Raw genomic sequence first — 18,394 nt, forward strand, 5'->3', positions numbered from 1 at the left:
GATTGTGTCCACCCATCTGCTAACTAACATACACGTCAATATTTACTTTTTTAACTTAATCTAGATATTGGTTTAGGAAATGGTGGTGTGTGTGTTTGGTGGAGAGAGAGAGAGAGAGAGAGAGAGAGAGAGAGAGAGAGAGAGAGAGAGAGAGAGAGAGAGTAAACAAAATGAAGATGACGACCACTTCAACCTCTGACCCCATTCATTAAAAAATCCCCCCCGCCCCACCTCCACCCTCGTCCTTTGCTGGTCTTAGTAATTATTATTTACCTGGATATAATTTGTTCCCCCTGGTCACTGTTATAATTTGTGCCTCCTGATCACTGTTATAATTTGTTCCCCCTGATCACTGTTATAATTTGTTCCCCCTGGTCACTGTTATAATTTGTTCCCCCTGATCACTGTTATAATTTGTTCCCCCTGGTCACTGTTATAATTTGTTCCCCCCGGTCACTGTTATAATTTGTTCCCCTGGTCACTGTTAACGGCTCCCCTGATCCTGCTATAATTTGTTCATCACTGTTATAATTTGTTCCCTGGTCACTGTTATAATTTGTCTCCCTGTCACTGTTATAATTCTGTTCCCTGGTCACTGTTATAATTTGTCTCTGGTCACTGTTATAATTTGTTGTCTTCTGTCACTGTTATAATTTGTTCTGGTCACTGTTATAATTTGTGCCTCCTGATCAGTTATAATTTGTGCCTCCTGATCAGTTATAATTTGTTCCCCCTGATCACTGTTATAATTTGTTCCCCCTGGTCACTGTTATAATTTGTTCCCCCTGATCACTGTTATAATTTGTGCCTCCTGATCACTGTAATAATTTGTTCCTCCTGATCACTGTTATAATTTGTTCCCCCTGTTCACTGTTATAATTTGTTCTCTCTGCTGGTTTAGTTACTGCCTAACACACTGAAGCAAAAACAATAACCCCTTCCCTTCCCTTCCCCTTATACGGCTTGGCTTTTGTTGTTGGCTCTGGCAATGTTTATATAATGAGTATACAGTAAGTCCAGGGCGGGCGAGAAATAGAATGACGCATTTTAAACTTGAGGGAAATTCTACCAACATTATCAGACGTCGTAGACTATAATACAACATACATAATACACCACATGCATTATACATCATACACCACATACATTATACATATTACACCACATACATTATACATGTAAGAAATATATCTAGTGGGGGTACACACATTGTTGATACCGAGACTGTACCTACATGTCTTGTGTCAGGTATTCCTCGCTCACCGGTATATTAGAGCCCAAAAAATAACGTATAGATGTGTATAAGAGACTCAAGGTGGAGATAACAAAGCCAAGTTATGAAAGATTAATGCTTGAAATTAACCCCCGAAAACAAGACATTTGACGTGTTTCAGTCCAGGTGTGTTGAGCAGAGGGTGACGCTGCTTACATTGTTCCGTCATATTTTCCATTGTTTGGGGTTTTTGTCTGGTTCTTATAGATATACTTATGTTCTTAATACGAGTAAGATCAAGATTCGGTCTAGTTTTTTGTTGGTTGTGTGTACAGTGAGGTGGCAAGACAGGTAGTAAACAGATTGGATTATATCTGACATTATTCTCTGGAACTTTTTTATTTTATTTTATTTTTTTATTCCTGTCTAAGAATAAACAACGAAACTCTTATAGAATTAGCGTGATATTGACCTATACTTGACCCGTCCAGTATATGCCAGGCAAGAGGTGGTTCCCTAACTGGTCCTGGTCAGCGTTAGTTGATTGAGAAAAGGTAAAAGGAATCATTGAAGAAAAGAGAAGGGATTTAAATCTTAATTAGTATATAACAGGTGTGTACGAATTAAGTTAGGGTCATTTTGATGCTATTTTTGGATGTTATCTTTGTACTTTTAACTTACAATATCCGGTTATGTATTTTTTTTAGGTCTTTGGTTGAGAGAGATAATCATCGTTTTATTTTTTTTATTTTATTCATTTTTTTAAGAATCCGCCACACGTGTTGAGGCGGCCATCTTGAATCGAGTACGCAATGCTCCCCCGTGTGTGTGTGTGTGTGTGTTCGACGTGACTCAGCAGTAAACACAACTCATGGTCACCACGATACAGACGGGTAACTGTTTCCTGTGTGTCGTTGTGTTTGTTTGTTCTTCGGGGTCGTTGGCACTGTGTGGTGGTTCCAGGGTACAGTAGTGTTGACGACAGGTGACCAACAAAAATGGTGATGTTGTGACAAGTGGCCCTTCTATAAATGGTGTCTTGTTTAATCTGGCACAGCTCAGCTCCGCCCCGCCCCGCCCTTTCTACACTCTGTCAAAAGCGAGATACAGTTACGGTAACAGTACGATGCCCTGTTTGACCACGTGTAATTAAGTTAGGATGGGTCATGTCAGAACAAGTTAAGTTTATGACTGGCGACAAATTCAGAGATGATATTTGGATCAATAAACGTTTCACTATTAATCGTAATAATATTCTTATTATTGTTATTATTTATTTGATTTATACACAATAAGTCAGAGAAGTGCAGGGAGGATGGAGCCCGGGAGAGAGTAGATTTGAGGTACGGCAGCGGTGTTTAAGTTTGTGAGGACGAGGTAGTGAGTGTTGGCTGGTCCGAGTCTCACCCTGCATCTTCCCTCTACCTCCCCTCATCCCCCACTCAACATCTCTCTTCCTTAGGCATCCACCACTATTCATCCACTTCTACTTCTCTCATTTTGCCCTGTATCATCATCCACCTTGGTTGTCTGTCTCCCCCTATCATCCAGCATATCTTCTCCTGTCTTCATCACCCCCCCATCCTCCACCCCAGGATCTTAACCCCCCGTCATCATCCACCTGTTAATGAATATGATGTATTTATTTGTGTATGAACCTCTGTCCTGCGTGGCAGTGAGAAGTGATCCCCCCCCCCTCAGTGTCAAGACCTGACTGAATTACTAAGAATAGGCAAACTTTGTCAATAAATTTGTTAAACTAACTAAAAGCGACACGACCCGGAATAATAAAGACAATAAAATAGGTTCTCATAGTTGGTGATACATGAAGGAGTAGTGGACTATTAAACTCAATGTACCTGGTAGGAGCCGCACAGGTGATACACACACACACACACACACACACACACACACACACACACACACATTAGTTATGGTAGTTTTAGTAGTGAAGGTTATTGCCAGGTTACCTTGTGGTGAGCGGGTAGTTGAGGCTTATTAGATGTTGGTTTGGCGATACAAACCACCTTCCTGTGAGGGAGTAGCGTGAGGTTCTTGGTAAGGATGCCGGTAATTACGCGAGGCTGGCGGCTGTGGAGGGTGTGGCATGCACCAAGGGCAGGTAAAATGTCCGGCATGAGGATGTGACAAAAGATGTGGCCCCTCACGAAGGTTCACCCCGCCAGCCACACTACACTTCCTCTCTCCCACCTTTACTACCCTGGCCTCCACAACAACAACAGTGGCCTTCCAATATAGTCTGTCGTAGACGTTTATTGTTGTCGTAAATATGTTGTCACTTATTGAAATACAATTGAGAGTTATCTGTTTGTCTCAGAGACCTAGGTTACGACACATCAAGAAGGTATTGTAATCACTACCTTAAAGAAAAGTAAATTATTGATGTATAGAAAAAGAACACACAAAGGGATTGCGGAAGAGGTTGAATTCTCTTTGTTGAACATAACAATGTGTAGCCCGCCTTACCCTGACATAAACAAGTACCTTTATAAGAAACACATCATTGTACTCACCATGAGATCATCCTTACGGGTGTACATTGGGTTGTCTACCATTGTTTGTCGGGGCGTCAACACTGGAGGAGACGTGCTTAGTAGGCACCACGCTCCAAAGTTGTCTTCTGAATGATGGGGCTAAGGCAAGTACACACTCAGGGTGGCCACTCAGACTGGCTCCTGCTGCTGCACTTGCTGGCTCGGGGGGCGACGTATGATGGAGGCGGCGAAAACTAAGTGGTGTGAGGGCAGCCACGGCCGCTGTCCTGGCGTGTGTCGGTCCTCGCCCTCATGATGCTGCTGTAGGGAGACTTACTCAACACTGTCACACTCCCGCCTCGCCACCAACACCTGTGACGACGTGACGGACGAGTCCTCAACTGTTGATGGTGGCTGTGTAGTGCCTCAGTCTCCTCACGATCTGTGGGGGTGACACAACATACACTGTTAAACTTCACAACACATTCTTGTTTACACCGTCGTATATTACAACATTTAATTATTAGAACAGAAGATTAGTTTTGAATATAGTTAATACTTATATAATATTATCCTTCATGTACCACAATGTCTTATCAGTATGTGTTTAGTGTGGTCTTTCACCCAGTACATTTGTTGGATTAAGATCTCAATAAAACCAGATCTGTGTACAACTGCCAAGACTCATCCTTTGAAATACCCAGTTTCCACATATCTTCGTTAAACGTCGGTTGTATTAACTGATGCTCGCCCTCAAACGTGGATTTGTCTGTAACTTGTTGTTTAAGAAAGATATTTAGTACAATAGGCAGATTCATCACCCCACACACTCCCACCACTTCCACCTTTATCTACGTCACCTAATACGAATTTTTTCAATTGTTTTATCTAATAACACTTTCGGGATTATAACAATATGCTGTATTCTTCTTTTATAGATAATGTTCCCTTAACATCTTTGTTATTATATTTATTAATTTGTGACTTCTTTAACTATCGTGCTGTGATGAATACTTTCGACTGTGCACAAATGACTCATAGTTTTCGTAATTACTCATGGCTAAAAGTGTGTGTGTGTGTGTGTGTGTGTGTGCCCTTAATATCAGTGGTTGGTCCTGTATTGCCCTTTATCTCACCGTATGTGGTTTATTGCCCTTTACCTGACTTCCTTATTTACACCTTTACTAGAAACACAAGCTCAGTCGATTCCCTCTAGTCCACCCAGCAGTGACTTAAACATAGGAGGTATGACAGGTGAGCGTTACCATCACCTGAAGATTAGCCATCCCAGCTTATTTCCTCTGAATATTAGCCCACACACCCAACCCAACCCATCCCATCCCATCCCATCCCATCCCATCCCATCCCATCCCATCCCATCCCAACCCAACCTAACCCATCCCATCCCAACCCAACCCAACCCAACCCAACCCAACCCAACCTAACCTCACCTCGCCCAATGTCTCTCGGTAGCGTTAGGATGTTTAATTATCGTGTAAAATAACCCTGGGGTGGTGTTCTTCGTTAAGTAGATGCCGGTTCTTGCTCTACAAAATATCGAGGGAATTTAGTCATTAACCACACACACACACGGCAATAGAATATCAGCGCCGGGCATTAAGTATCAGCGCCGGGCATTAAGTATCAGCGCCGGGCATTAAATTACAGCGCCGGGCATTAAATATCAGCGCCGGGCATTAAGTATCAGCGCCGGGCATTAAATTACAGCGCCGGGTATTAAGGAGAAGCAGATTTGGAGCTTTTGTGTGCGTGTGGCAGGTACTTAGGGTCAGCGCAGGTCATTAAGAGACTACCTGTCCTGCCGCCAGTCATCAGGGGTCAGGTAAGATCATATGCATAGATTTAAGAACGATTAGTCCCGCGACAGTGACAGTGATATAGCGTTTGTTGGAGTCTCAGGATTATACCTAGTCTTTGGATTATACCTAGTCTTTGGATTATACCTAGTCTTTGGATTATACCTAGTCTTTGTACCTCGTCTTTGGATTATACCTAGTCTTTGGATTATACCTAGTCCTTGGATTATACCTAGTCTTTGGATTATACCTAGTCCTTGGATTATACCTAGTCTTTGGATTATACCTAGTCTTGGATTATACCTAGTCTTTGGATTATACCTAGTCCTTGGATTATACCTAGTCTTTGTACCTAGTCGTAGGATTATACCTAGTCTTTGGATTATACCTAGTCTTTGGATTATACCTAGTCTTTGTACCTCGTCTTTGGATTATACCTAGTCTTTGTACCTCGTCTTTGGATTATACTTAGCCTTTGGATTTTCAAATTTAACCCATAAGAGCTGCTCAGTCACTATACACTGTTGGCTCCTGTAATACCACAAACAGAGTATTAGGTTTTATATCTAGAAGTGTAAGTAATAAGAGTGCAGGGGTCTTATTGCAACTATATCTTGCGCTAGTCAGGCCGCACCTCGATTATGCGGTTCAGTTCTGGTGCCCCTATTATAGAATGGATATCAATTCACTAGAGACGGTGCAGCGAAGAATGACAAAAATGATTCCAGGACTTAGAAACCTTCCATATCAAGATAGGTTAAAGAAACTGAGCTTGCATTCCCTAGAAAGACGAAGAGTGCGGGAAGATATGACAGAAGTGTTTAAGTGGGTGAAAGGAATCAATAAAGGTGATATAGACAAAGTTCTTATAATATCCGAGCAGGATAGGACTCGTAGCACCGGATTTAAGTTGGATAAGTTTAGGTTTAGGAAGGAGTTATGAAGGAACTGGTTCACAAATAGGGTGGTGGACGAGTGGAACAAGCTTAGCAACTTTGTAGTAAGTGCTGGAATGCTGGAAAGTTTTAAAAGGAGGCTAGATAGATTCATGGATGATAGAGAGTGGTAGTAACTCTCGACAGGAGCTACCATGCACATTCCAACCGGCCTATTGCAGACTCCTTATTTTATTATGTTCTTCTTATGTTCTTTAACACCGGGATAGCTGTGAAACGCACTTCTCGTTAATCCAAAGTCGTGTCCAGCCCACCTGAGCCTCACTTCCGAACACCTGAATTTTTTGGGGGGGGGGGGTCGTCAGGTAAACAACTTAATAATTTTGTCGTTTATTGTTGTGCAGATAGTCTGATACGAACCATTGATTAGTGTTGTGTTTTATTAATTTATTATTTATTTGCTGTATTTAGAGGAAAGTTTAATTGGATTTTGGTTTGTGTGATGGTGGTGGTAGTGAATGGTTGCGGTGGTGGTGATGGTAGTAGTAATGGTGGATGGTTGTGGTAGTAGTGGATGGTTGTGGTGGTAGTAGTAGTGGTGGTGGATGGTTGATGGTTGTCGATAATGTATGGTATGCTTTATTATAAACAGTACAGATGTGATATAGCAAGCATGTGGATGAGATAGGTAGGTAAGGAGCACCTGTGGTCGCCGCTACAGGTAAGACGACACCTGTTACGTCTCTGTTGACAAAAGCATATCTGTTACGATACTTGTCCGATGGTGAACCAAATCCATGTAAGGTAAACTGGTGGTATAATTCACTTTAAAATATAATACAATAATAATAATAATGATGGTGATGATGATATATCCAGGTGTTAATGAGTTGTTGTTCATTACAGGTAAGGGTGAGAGATGGTCCCGTGGAGGCTGTGTGTTCGGGCAGGTGAGTGTTGCTTCTCTGATGTCATCGTTAATGGCCTCTCACGTGACGTCATCGTTAATGGTCTCGTTCTCACGTGACGTCATTATAAATTATCATGGCTATACTTATGGCGGGTTCAAGTGGCATTATTGTTTATGGTGTTATAGGGAAGTGACGTCATCGGTAATGTTGGGAGTGGTGACGTCATTTGCTATTGATGTGTTCACTTTGCTCGTTCTTTGTTTTGGCATGACGTCATTACGCAGACCTGACGTTCGGAAGTGTATAACAAATTTCATAGATGAAAAACAAATTAAAAAAATAAAATAAAATAAAATACAGGAATGGAAAAAAATACAGAAATAAGTTAATAATTTAGCGAAACAATTTAACGTAAGATATTTTTTTCATTCTTGTTATTCAGTCCTGTAACTTTATATATACTGTATATATATTCCCGTAATTTTTTTTAATTGTTTCTGTAGTTATTTTTATTTGTTTATTGTTGTAGTTGTGTGTTGCCATCTCACCATCACTCGAGTTCTTACACAACCTTGACTTCATAAACTGCTCAGCCCTTCACCTCTTGGCACCCGGAGATAATGTTGCGTGTATGTGTTGCAGGAAAACACTTGCCATATTGCAGGGTGTGGTGTATGTGTTGCAGGATAAACACTCGCCATATTGCAGGGTGTGGTGTATGTGTTGCAGGATAAACACTCGCCATATTGCAGGGTGTGGTGCATATGTTGGAGGATAAACACTCGCCATATTGCAGGGTGTGGTGTATGTGTTGCAGGAGAAAACACTCGCCATATTGCAGGGGTGTGGTGCATATGTTGGAGGGATAAACACTCGCCATATTGCAGGGGTGTGGTGTGTATGTGTTGCAGGAAAACCTTTCATATATTGGGGTGTGGTGTATGTGTTGCAGGAAAACCTTTCACCATATTGCAGGGGTGTGGTGTATGTGTTGCAGGATAAGCACTTTCGCCATATTGCAGGGGTGTGAATTGCATATGTTGGAGGATAAACACTCGCCATATTGCAGGGGTGTGGTGCATATGTTGGAGGACTTACTCGCCATATTGCAGGAGTGTGGTGCATATGTTGGAGGATAAACACTCGCCATATTGCAGGGTGTGGTGCATATGTTGTGGAGATAAACACTCGCCATATTGCAGGGTGTGGTGCATATGTTGGAGGATATGGCGCCGCCATATTGCGAAATTGTGGTGCATATGTTGGAGGATAAACACTCGCCATATTGCAGGGGTGTGGTGTATCGTAGTGGAATCAACAAACTTTCAGCAGCCGCGAACCTCCCTCGTCTCTAAAATCAGTCATGTATGGTAGCGTCAAGGACCTCCACTCCAGCCTTCGTCAGATCTTGAAAACTCGTCCTACCTTGTCTGCGCCCCCCCCACCCCGCCCACCACACACACACACACACACACACACACGCACCATGATCTTTGATACCCAATTTTGGACCAGAGAAGAAAGAAAAAAAGTGTGTAGGGGGGTTCTTGCCGTGATGATGGTGCAGATGAAGAACGAAGCCAGAGTATAGGGGGTGCAGTGTGGGAGGAGTCTCTGCCTTGGCGGTGCATTCTCAGCCAGAGGAGGTAGGCAAGGCTAGCAGGTGCAGGGTGGGATATATGCAGTGATGATCCGGCTCCCCGCTACACGCACACCTTGACCAACTCCTACCCTGGGGCCTTACTGTCTTTCCTCACCCTCCCCCCCCGAAAGGTAGATGGTGAGGGCGAGTGCAGTCAAGGTGTGAGTAGTGGCGATACATGTAAACTATTGTAGGTGTGTTGGCATATGGAAGGGAAATTCCACCCTGGAGATGCAGAAGGTGGACTGGTGTTGTGTGGTAACCATGGCGGCCTCAACCCAGGCACCCAAGTATTGCACACGTGACCTCCAGGATATTTAAGCTTATTATTTACACGTTTTGGTGATGTTTACCCTCTGTCGGGCTGGTCGATGCTACACTTATATATAAACATGAGGGGAGATAATAATTCGTGGTGGACATATTAAGTAATACCCAAACACATCAACGCTTTAATATAGGTCGTGTGTGTGTGTGTGTGTGTGTGTGTGTGTGTGTGTGTGTGTGTCGTCCCCTCCCTCCCTGTGTACTGACATGTGTGGTGGTGATGGTGGGCGGATCTTGTGCTCACCTGGTGTTTACAGTATCAGTCAGTGTTGCTGGTGATGGTGTTGAGGCGTGATGATGATGGTGGTGTTAAGGAGTGGTTATTGTGGTGTTGAGTGATGATGATAATGATGATGATGGTGGTGGTGATGTTAAGGTAAGATGATTTACACCTGTTGTTCCTGTACTATCAGTCTAACTACACACCTGTTGCTCAGTTACTAAGTCTAACTACACACCTGCTACAATCTTACTGTCGTTGTCCCCACACACCTGTTCTGTCAATAACTGGTAAAAAAACTTATGGTAGACGGGATAATGAGTTTGTTTATATATTTCTATGTTGAGACTTGGGTGGACTACAGTGGCCATGAACAACTGGTTCAGGGGGTGTATGAGCCACGCCCTGCCCAGGAAGTCACTAGCAGGGTAAGGGGTCATTAACCTGCGTGTGTGTGTGTGCGGTGGGAGGGGGATGGAAGTTGTTTATCATCTGTTGCCTGTGAGAGTTAACGCAACCTGTCGGAAAATGTTGGTTTGTACCGAGAAGGCGAGAGTGAGTCAAGCCTTGATTCCTCTGCTGGTTTTTGGTACCACCGTCATATTTTTTTTTCTCTCTCTCTCTCTCTCTCTCTCTCTCTCTCTCTCTCTCTCAAAATGTCTAAAGTTTACGTGCTGTACAATCATATAATTAAGGTGTACAATAGTAAAATAATAATAATAATAATTAACTCACGCAGTGGAGAACAAAAATAATTAGGTGTTTTTACTAAGGTGATGTAGAAATGTTAATTTGTGGTTTGTGCACAATGTAAAAAAATATAATGTTATATTATTATGGCACAATGGCGAGAAGTTAATTAAGATGTTGAAATAATGTTAATGATTAGTTAATTATACTTTGACAGACCTCATTGGCTGGTTGTATTAAGCTGTTACTGTATTACATCCACTGTACCACACATACTGTACTGTACCACACATACTGTACTGTACCCTCGTATACTCTTAGTGTGTGAATGGTGGTTGTTGGTGGTGATGGGATGATTAATGTTTCTAGTTTGAATCTGTTTATTTGGAATGGTTGAGAGAGAGAGAGAGAGAGAGAGATGGCGCAACATGCCTACTAAGAGAGAGAGAGAGAGAGAGAGATGGCGCAACATGCCTACTAAGAGAGAGAGAGAGAGAGAGAGAGAGAGAGAGAGAGAGAGAGAGAGAGATATGGCGCAACATGCCTACTAAGAGAGAGAGAGAGAGAGAGAGAGAGAGAGAGAGAGAGAGAGAGAGAGAGAGATGGCGCAACATGCCTACTAAGAAGAATGCTGTGACTTTATCAGCATTCATCCATGTGTGACGGGAGTGTTAGAAAGCGTCGGGTGAGAACAGTGAACATGAGACTCAAAAATGATAACCTGAAGTTATTATATATTGTGGTAAGGAATGTCCCAGTTTGGTGAGATATTGTGGGAAGAAATGTCCCAGTTTGGTGAGATACTGTGGTAAGGAATGTCCCAGTTTGGTGAGATATTGTGGTAAGGAATGTCCCAGTTTGGTGAGATACTGTGGTAAGGAATGTCCCAGTTTGGTGAGATACTGTGGTAAGGAATGTCCCAGTTTGGTGAGATACTGTGGTAAGGGATGTCCCAGTTTGGTGAGATACTGTGGTAAGGAATGTCCTAGTTTGGTCAGATATTGTGGTAAGAAATGTCCCAGTTTGGTGAGATACTGTGGTAAGGGATGTCCCAGTTTGGTGATATTGTGGTAAGGGATGTCCCAGTTTGGTGATATTGTGGTAAGGAATGTCCCAGTTTGGTGATACAATGTCAGAAATGTCCCAGCTTGGTGACACAGTTGAGCACCATTATAGTGGAGACCTTGACCCAGTTGTGGCGTGGGTGATGGCGCGTGGTGAGAGTTGCATGCTTGGGTAATGAGAGGGGTGGCGGTGATGGTGTGGTGGTGGACGTGCGTGATGCTTACTTGCACTGTATAGGGGAAGGTCACTGTTTTCCCTCGCCCGTGACCGTGAGGAGGCCAAGTTGTGGTGTATGGTGAACGGGAGATGAACGGTTACCACACCACCATCACCTGCTAGTGTGGTAGTGAACGGGAGATAACGGCTACCACACCACCATCACCTGTTAGTGTGGTAGTGAACGGGAGATGAACGGTTACCACACCACCATCACCTGCTAGTGTGGTAGTGAACGGGAGATAACGGCTACCACACCACCATCACCTGTTAGTGTGGTAGTGAACGGGAGATAACGGCTACCACACCACCATCACCTGTTAGTGTGGTAGTGAACGGGAGATGAACGGCTATCACACTACCATCACCTGTTAGTGTGGTAGTGAACGGGAGATGAACGGCTACCACACTACCATCACCTGTTATAATTAAAGTGAGCACCCAACAGATTTAAGGTCAAGAGGTCAGCTATAGATGGTCAGCCTCCCTCCACCCAACGTTAGGAATCAACCACTTAACATAGCAGTGTGAACTAAGTCTTGAGAGAGCGTGTGTACTGTTTACCTGAAAGTAGACTCGCTTTAGTTTACTCGCGGGGTTTACCTGTCAATCCTGTGGGTCTTATTCTCTTTTCCTTTTATTGTTTATTTGTTTTTATTTGTTTTCGGGTCAAGTGTAGATTAAGGCACCCCCCCAGTTATTTTTTATCTGGATTAATCTTTACTAATCCTACCTAAGGGGTAGATTAGGGTACAGATCAGGGTCGTTAATATTCAGGTGAAATAGACGGGCTAAGTTAGGTTAGGTTAGGAGGCTGGGGCGTCGTGTCTTGTTCGCCAGCACAAGACAGTCTATATATAGTAACCCACAGCGTCGCCCTTGAGGGGATGACAATAATGTGATTACGCCACCGTAGTAGTTGTTGCTGTCACGGGCTGGTGGTGGCGTTTCCTGAGTGGTGATTGTTGTTGCCTGGTTAGTGGTGGTGGTGGTTGTTATCTGGGTGATAGTTGTTGTTACCTGGGTGGTGGTGGTGGTGGTTGTTATCTGGGTGATGGTGGTTGTTGTTATCTAGGTGGTAGTTGTTATTTGGGTGGTGGTGGTGGTTGTTATATGGGTGATGGTTGTTGTTGTTATCTAGGTGGTAGTTGTCGTTACCTGGGTGGTGGTGGTGGTTGTTACCTGGATGGTGATGATTGTTGTCGCCTGTTTAATGGGTTATTATCCACACAATTTCCACCAGACATTAAAATTATCTCCGGGATAAGAATTGCGTCTTTAACTGTTGGTGGATAAAATCTCACCTTACCTAACATAACCCCAGTCAGCATTATGGTGTTTCATTATCAGGTGAAATAAGCTGGGGGGGGGGGCTAATCTTCATGTGATCATTTTTTCATACGTGGTTATGTAAGTCTCACCAAACTGCCTTACAACAAAAATGATCTCAACAAGGCATCAAGTTCACACCGAGATATACTTAACTAGACACATTTTTTTCCCGACAATCAATTAGGCAACACAATTACCATATATAAGCACTGTGATTTTGAACTCTAGAATGTGTTGTGGTAAATCATCGACTGGACGTGGGGAACAATAATGGGTGCGGTGGGGTGGGGTGTGGTGCGGTGGGTGCGGTGCGGTGGGGTGGGGAATTGGGGTGGGGTGGGGTGTGGTGTGGTGCGGTGCGGTGCGGTGCGGTGGGGTGTGGTGTGGTGGGGTGCGGTGTTCCCACAATATGTCAGTGAGTGAAGCTGAACCTGTCGTCTTGTTTACTCTCTCATCAAGGTGAAGTGATCCATCGACCTAGAGTTTGGGCGTCCTCAGTAACCACCGCAACTCTTCTTTTTACTGATTGCTAGTTGTCCAGTCACTCAACACCGGTACACGATTAAAACCCAACATCTAAACACCTTAAGACCAAGTGTAGGGGTTAAGGATACCGTAAGTGGGCGGGGTTTCGTTAGTCTGTAGATTACCTGAGAGGACAGACCTGCTACGGTAGACTGGGATAACATGTGACGCCCCTGGTGAACGAGGTATTGTACCGGGCTTTTACTACTGGTGGGGCAGGAGGTGTGGGCGGTGTTGAGTGGTGGTGGTGGTGAGATGAGCCAATTCACTACCTCGGATTACTTGATGATTAGCCCCTCTAGTTTATTTTAGACTAAGATTATACACCCTAACCTAACTTAATGCATTGTAATCTAACCTAACCCAGCCAAACTAACCCAACCCAACCTTACGATACACGATCAGATGTGATGTTGACCAGTTTATTTTGTTTGGGTAATTGTGTGGTGGAGATATTTACCTGCCTCGTGTGCCTGGCTGTCACCCTTTTTATATCTACTCATCTTCAACATCCGAGAGGGAAATATTAATCCCCCGAGTACAGTGTGAGGCTCAAGGCTGCCGACCAGTGTGTGTAAAAAAAAAAGGGCAATTTGAAAGAGGCATGGGGTACTTGGCCTCGAGTTGGTAATTGTAATTAATTGTCCACGATGGAATGTTAATGACAACCCTTCCATTCCCCTCACCCGAAACCCCTTACTCCGTTATTGGGAGGGGGATTACTCTCAACTGAACCCTTGAATTCGTTCGTCCATTCATCATCCGTTCAACCTTTCGTTCCTCATCTTGTTTACATCTTAAGGAATGGATGATGACTTCTGGATGGTAGGTTATTGACCAAACGTCACAACAGACACTTTACATCCACTTCTAAAACCTGATTAAGTGTTAGAGGGTAAGAAGAAAGGATGCAGAGAGAGAAAGGGGGGTAGGAAAGGAGGAAATTAGTGGTTAGGGTAAGGGAGGAGAGTAGGTTGGGGTAGGGAGAGAGGAGGGATTGGGGTAGGGAGAGAGAGGGAAGGTTGGGGGTAGGGAGGAGGGGGTTGTGGTTAGGTAAGGAGGGAGGAAGGTTGGGGGTAGGAGGAGGAAGGTTGGGGTAGAGATGGAGGGTAGGTTGATTTAAGGAGGGAGGGAAGGTTGGGATAGGAATGGAGGTAGAGTTGAGTTAAGGGGTAGGGAAGGTTGGGGTAGGGAGGGAGGGAAGGTTAAATTAGGAAGGGAGGGTAGGTTGAGTTAAGGGAGGAAGGGAAGGTTGGGGTGAGGGGTGAGGGAAGGTTAGGGTAGGGAGGAAGGTTGGGGTAGGAGGAGGGTGGGTTGGAGTTAGGGGAGGGAGGGAAGGTTGGGGTAGGGAGGGAGGGTAGGTTGGGGTAGGGAGGGAGGGAAGGTTAGGTTAAGGAGGGAGGGTAGGTCCATGTATATGCTGTCGAGGCGGTCCACAAGTTATCGCCGTGACCCATGTACTGTATGTTATCTTGGCGGGCCATATAAGCTATCACGCCGATCCATACTATATCAAGTATATTTACTAAGGCACGGCCGAGAGTGGGGCTTGTCCTGGATGCCCTAAGAATCGTATGTTGATCTGTACCCTTTACCCCTTCACTACAGGGACACCACTCTTAATATGTTGTGGCTTACGCGAGATTGTTTTATTCAGCTCAGAGGAGAGTTTGTATACAGTGGATTAATAGGTTATCCTCACTAATCATTACGAGTGGTGTGTTTTGAGTACGGTCCGAGTACAATGGTGGCGCTGGTATGGTCTTTGTGTGTGTCTCTTAACCCGTCCTCCCACTTAAGCACTAGTATGTATGCGACCCCCCCCATTTCCTTCCACCACCACCTTCCCCTCCCCCCTTCGCACCACAGGCCCGGGTGTCCTTGTGTCTGGTGGGGACCTACAGTCGACTCTATTCAACGTCGTATTGTAATAAGAGGATCTTATGAATGTATGCAACTTACTGCATCTTGCACTCTGTTATCATGCATATCACCTCCCCTCACCCCTCAGTCAACGTCTAAAGCTTTGGGAAGGTCACCTTTTCCAAGACTCACCTGCAGCTTCCTATTGTTGGTGGAAGTGACAGGTAGGTGTGTTGTTGGCGGTGTCCAGTGTGTGGCATGCTGGGTGGGTCGGGTCTGCGTGAGGTCGCCTGTCGTTACTCCTCCCGCCAAGACTGCACCTCGACACATTTATATTAATATTATCGATTTATTTACGGTTTGCTATGAAAGTCCGAGCTACGAATTACAGTCAGTCAACAATACGCAGATGAATGGTTTCGTAACGGAAACGAATTTGTGATCAAGTAAACCGAGAGTGACGTCAGGTAGGTCTGGGCACGCTGTCGTTGTTAATGGCAGAAATTTAGTCGTGCCTGTGAATTGTTAAGTGCAAGTTTTTCTCCACTACGCATCGTGTAGGCGTAAGTAAGGTGCTGGTGCTGGTTACCCGTTACAAGGCCATCAAATATATTAACTGTACATATTTGCAGGTAAAAGAGAAATTGATAAACAATAAGGATACGGACAAACAACGATCATGAGCAGTAGTAGTGAGGAGTGTGGTGGCCGGGGGATACCTCCTGATGGTCAGTCGGTAAGGAAAGATGCCGGGAGATATTGGCTAACTAAGGCGGCTAGGAATTAGATGAAAAGATAAAGAACTAATGAGGGCTCTCTCAGCCTAAATAAATTTTAAGGGAGACAGCCAAGGTTAATGGAATTCCCTTGTTGGTAGCCAGAGTTCGGAATTTATTTAAGCACATCGTGGAGGAGTTTGGATAATGTTTGGAACTTGGGAATTCGACTTGTTTATACTGGTGGTATTTTTGTGTGGCTCAGAAAAGGTTGTGGCCAAGGACGCCGTCTGCCGAGCCTGTCCACCCCAGGGTACCCCATCGCTTGCAAACCACACACACACACACACACACACACACACACTGGGACAATTTACATAATGTGAGGAATTAAGATTGTATGGAGGTTTTCTGAAAGGATGAAGGGATGAACCGTGAGATCATCTGCCCTGTGTAGTAGAGGGAGGTGTGTAGGTGGTGGTGAGGGGGGGAAGGGAGGGACTGGGGGTGTGGCACTACTTGTGATGGGGATAACTCGACCTGTCCAGTATGGTGTTATGGTCCGCTAGTTATGACCCTCCAAGTTATCGCCACCTCAACTCTCTCTCTCTCACAAGCGTATGAATCTTTTGCTCGTTTAGTATAATGACCACTTAACCTATTGAACGAAAGTAAGTGAAAACTTGTGAACACCATCTTATTGATTAATAGAGACCTGCATGAGTTAGTTGATTCTAGGTTCCCTCCCCTACGACCCTACCCACACCCCCCTCCCCACGACCCCACCACGCCCTCCCACGACCCCACCTACGCCCCCACGCCCCCCCCACCCCCACCCCTCCCCACGACCCCACCACACCCCCTCCCCACGACCCCACCACACCCTCCCCACGACCCCACCACCCCCTCCCCACCCATCACACCTCCCGACCCCCATCACGCCCCGTCCCACGACCCCACCACACCCCGTCCCACCACCCCTCCCACGACCCCACCACACCCCCTCCCCACGACCTTACCCCTCTGTAGCCCCGGCGGACCTGTTTCGGAATTTGTCAACAATCAGGACGTGCCTTAAGGTTGGTTTCACGTGTGGTCGTAAGTATCTGAAGTACATTTACGACCCTCTTAGCCAGACTGCGGGAGTGTGTAAATAGATTTTTTTTCTTCTTCTTCAAATCAACTCGTTCTCGGTGGGTGTTCAGGGATAAAGGAGGTAATGTTTACTTTGTTTCACCTGGTGCGTGATACAGTGTAAGACCACCTGCCTGCCTCGGGAGTCAACAAAGACAGCCACGGCATGTCCAAACTAGCAGTGAGAGAGAGAGAGAGAGAGAGAGACCTGCATTATGGTATACTCCACACACTCGCCCTCTCTTCTTTATTTCATCAATTTAACTTAACAATATTTATACAGGACGAGAGTGCCGCTTTAAGGCAGGCAGAAGACGGACCAACGTTCGTCTGGCGTCGTGAAAAACAATGTCAGTCTCAGTTGATTGCTCGTGATGGCTATGTGGACTATTTCTGCCGTACGTGGGTCATGGAGATCCCTTGACCCGCCCCTCTACCGAATATGGAAGACAACTGTAATATACCGTACATATGTAGGGGGTGATGCTGTACTGTAGGCGGGAGTGACCGTGGTGGTTCTACTTCCTGTGTGGAGACGTGGTTGTGGTGAGTGGCTTCTACCTGCACTGGTATGTCCTTGGGGGGCTTCACGTGTACCTCACCCTTTTCTCTCTTTCACACACACACACACACACACACACACACACACACACACACACTTCTTCTGGGTTTCTTGAACATAAAACTGTGGCTCAGGATAATCAGCTTTGTTGAAAATTTTGTGTGGTGTGAGTTGAGACACATGTTCTCCTTCACCACACCGACAGCCTATTGATAGACCAGCGCTGGTAGTGTGTGCGTGTGTGTACAAAGTTGGGGGGCATCATTCACGATCTCATCATTTGCAGTTTTTGTTAGTAACTTTTTTGTTTATCGCAGACCAGTTTTTATTTGATAATCGTCCTGCGTAATTTGTTATGTGTTCGTGTCTCCTGATGATAAATATTCTGAGTGTTAATTATTTGTGTTATGTAATGTGTACTAAGGACATCGGTGGTGGTGGTGTGGGCGTCAGGTGCCGGAGAAAGTAAGTGTAGCGCCGTGTTCCCATCTCACCTTTTGTTTACTACCACCAGGTGTGACACGTGACATTGGTGGATTGGGCCTGCTATCTCCCCTCCCCTGCCCTTGATTAATGGTTAACCTTTTCCGGAATCGTTGTTGGCCAGCGTCAGATACACACAACAACGTAGATAAGGATCTTTACGTCGCTGGCGGTGAGTCTGGTGACCTTGTATCGCCAGAAATTATTATACCTGCACCAGTCCACCACCACCACCACCATCTGGCCGCGAATCAGCTGACGATGTAAACAAACCACGCGGATAGAAT

The 18,394-nt window shown here is 44.9% G+C and overlaps 1 protein-coding gene across 2 annotated transcripts in view; it reads right to left on the bottom strand.

Moving 5' to 3' along the window:
- Positions 1-18,394, bottom strand: part of LOC121872671 — a 166,573-nt gene that overhangs the window by 63,793 nt on the left and 84,386 nt on the right. For both annotated transcript variants that reach the window (XM_042375639.1, XM_042375638.1), the window contains exon 2: positions 3,748-4,150. In XM_042375639.1, coding sequence (XP_042231573.1) covers positions 3,748-3,789 — 42 coding nt within the window. In that variant the 5' untranslated portion in view covers positions 3,790-4,150. The remainder of the gene's footprint in view (positions 1-3,747; positions 4,151-18,394) is intronic.

Source organism: Homarus americanus, unplaced genomic scaffold (assembly GCF_018991925.1).
Source record: "Homarus americanus isolate GMGI-L3 unplaced genomic scaffold, GMGI_Hamer_2.0 scaffold39155, whole genome shotgun sequence".
NCBI classification, from domain to species: Eukaryota; Metazoa; Arthropoda; class Malacostraca; order Decapoda; family Nephropidae; genus Homarus; species Homarus americanus.